The sequence below is a fragment of the Acanthisitta chloris genome, unplaced genomic scaffold, assembly GCF_000695815.1.
Source record: "Acanthisitta chloris isolate BGI_N310 unplaced genomic scaffold, ASM69581v1 scaffold1162, whole genome shotgun sequence".
Taxonomy (NCBI): domain Eukaryota; kingdom Metazoa; phylum Chordata; class Aves; order Passeriformes; family Acanthisittidae; genus Acanthisitta; species Acanthisitta chloris.
This window is the reverse complement of record NW_008659660.1, coordinates 2,598-5,393: the sequence shown is the minus strand read 5'-3', so window position 1 is coordinate 5,393 and position 2,796 is coordinate 2,598. Positions and strand designations below refer to the sequence as shown.

The 2,796-nt window shown below is 47.1% G+C and overlaps 1 protein-coding gene across 1 annotated transcript; it reads left to right on the top strand.

Annotated features, from left to right (window-relative positions):
• The first annotated feature begins 592 nt into the window (after nucleotides 1-592).
• Nucleotides 593-1,413, top strand: GNG12 (guanine nucleotide binding protein (G protein), gamma 12). Its single transcript, XM_009069459.1, has 2 exons — nucleotides 593-688; nucleotides 1,288-1,413. The coding sequence occupies exons 1-2, from the start codon at nucleotides 593-595 to the stop codon at nucleotides 1,411-1,413; spliced, it is 222 nt and encodes a 73-aa protein (XP_009067707.1).
• The last annotated feature ends 1,383 nt before the right edge of the window (nucleotides 1,414-2,796 follow it).

The following is a 2,796-nucleotide window of genomic DNA, read 5'->3' as shown; positions in this document are numbered from 1 at the left end:
TGTGGGGGCTCAGCCTGGAGAAAAGGAGGTTCAGGGGAAACTTTCTGCTCTCTACAACTCCTGCCAGGAGGTACAGCAGGTGGGGTCAGGCTCTGCTCCTGGGGAACAAGGGACAGGGCAAGGGGAAACACCTCAAGCTGTGCCAGGGGAGGTTCATCTTGGAGATTAAGGAAAATTTCTTCATGGAAAGGGTGGTCAGAATTGGAATGGGCTGCCCAGGACAGTGGTGGAATCTCCATCCCTGGAGAGATTTAATGGCCATGTGAATGTGGCACTTGGGACATGGCTTTGGCAGTGCTGGGGGATGGTTGGACTTGATCTCAGAGAGCTTTTCCCACCTTAATGAGTCTGTGATTCTCTCCTGGCTCACTCCTTGCCCTTTAGTGGACCCAGGGACATACCTCCTTCCTTGGTCCAACTCACAGGGAAGCACATGGAACCTCCTGGCATGAGGGTAATAATAAACAACAAAAAGGTGCTGTTTTCAGTGTGTGGTGGATGTCTCTGGGTAAAAGCAGTTTAAGGTGCTGTGCCACCCTCTGGAAACATAATCTGCTGTTTTCCCAAGCAGAACTTCCCTGCTTCGCTGGCCATGTCTGGCAAAACAGCCACCACGACCAACAACATCACTCAGGCCCGAAGGACTGTGCAGCAGCTCAGGATAGAAGCCTCCATAGAAAGGATAAAGGTGAGACCACATCCTTCACCCTTTCTTTCCTTGTTTTCTTCTCCTTTCAGCTGTAGGATGAGGAGATAACAGTGTGTGTGTATGCACCCCACAGTTCAGTGTTTTCCCTGTCTCAAAATATGACATCAACATTGCAGCTCAACAAATCCAGTTCTTGTGGCCCAGTGTCCCATCTATTCCTGCCCTCTGGCCCTGGGACGCCATTCCCCCTTGTCCTGGCGCTCCAGGATAGATGAGAAGTTGCTCCTTACAAACCACTGTGTTATTTTTAACCTCCTTTTTCAAGGGGATTTTTTGAACCCCTTTCTTGAACTTCGTTTTCAGTGTTCCATGGAAACCAGGAGGAACCTGGCAGGTTCATGCAGGAGCCAGGTAGAACCTTTACCTCGTGTCCCAATCCAACCCCAAAGAGTACTGGGATCCATCCTTTTCTCTTCCCTTTCTCCTCCCTCCTGCAGCCAGGAGGCAGAGCCCTGGAGAACATGTCCACCTCTGAGCAGCTCTCCCATCCCATGCATGCTCTTTGTACACATCTCAGCTGTGATCACATTCCTATGGGAAACCTCATTTTATGCTCATTTTCCCCTTGTTTTCCACAGGTGTCCAAAGCCTCAGCAGACCTCATGCTGTACTGTGAAGAACATGCCAAGAAGGACCCATTGCTGATGGGAATTCCTGCTTCTGAGAACCCTTTCAAGGACAAGAAGACCTGCATTTTGTTGTAGGAGAGGGGCAGCTCCTCCCCAGCCCACCTGGGCAAGGCCAAGCACCAGTACTCTGTAAGGTACCAGCTCTCACCTGTGTCAGAGCAGCCCTTCTAGTGTATAACCAATCTCTTCAGCTTCCCAAAGCATTCCTTCTGATCCCTGTCTTGATTAGGAAGTGAGGTTTCACCTGAATTCCTGTCTTTCTTGGCTAAGGGAATGTGGTGTTGGGCCCAGGAGCAGCACTGGGGTCTCTGCCCCTGGTGGGTCCTGGTTGCCTGAGCTTTGCTGAGCAAGCAGAGTCCAAGGTGGAGAGACCTGATGGAGCATCCCTGGGGTTACGTGTTGTTAAATGGTGGATGTTGGGAGGGTTGTGCCTGTGCTGTTTGTGCACAGACACATTTCAAGTGCATTTTCTAGCCCAAACTGCCTTGAACAAATGATTGTAGCAGCTGGTGCTGAGCTCGAGGAGCTGTGCCACAGCCTTAATTTCACTGGCCTGTCCTCACAGGGGTTTCACAGTGTAAAGATGACAATCAGAGCCTGCAGATTGCTTTTTAAGGGTTGAAAAAGCAGATTTTTCAGCTTGAATCCTACTGTTCTGCATTTCCCTCTCTGATTAAATACTGTGGTAGCATCAAAACAACTCTGTGAACAGAATGGGAGGCTGGAGCTGCCCTGGCAGGGTGTGAGTTGGGGGAATGCTGCTCTCCCTCCAAATCCCAATTGGGTCCTGTGCAGGGACTCAGAATTTGCCTCTTTTTTTAACAAAAAAAAAATCATTTTAAAGGGGAAAAATGCCCAATTCTATCCAGCTTGTGGTTCTGCATTTAGAGAGCCTTTTCATGAGTATATATTTTATATATACACAGAATAAAAGTCTTTCTCTGTGTGTGTGTGTATAAATATATAGAAGCTTTATGCAAATTTTGCATATTAACAACAAAACTTGAAGGCTCTAAAAAGAATCCTGGTACAAATGTCCTTCTCTGAAGTTGTGATCTGCCCTAACTCTGCATTTCTCTCAGGGTATTTCCAGCCTTTATTAACCACTTGTTGTTTCTGTTGCCTATTTGCCATTTCTAGATGAAATTATAGACTCACTCTTGATCTATATCAAGAAATGGTCTCTCTGTTTAACAAGCCTCTTTGGCACAGCTCCCAAATCAGCCTGACAGGGAGTTGTGCTGCTTATCTTGTGCCTACATGCAAATTGCTTTGATGATTAAGAGTATTTTTCTACTGGCAATTGAAAAACTAATATTGTAGCTCCACACTCTTTTTTTCCCCTTGTGTTTGTGTTTATCATTGTATCACACACCTTGGTAGTATTAATTAACTCAGTTAATTATTCAGTTTGGGGCTGTAGCTGGTGAGAGAGCTCCAGCTGTGCCCAGAGATGTG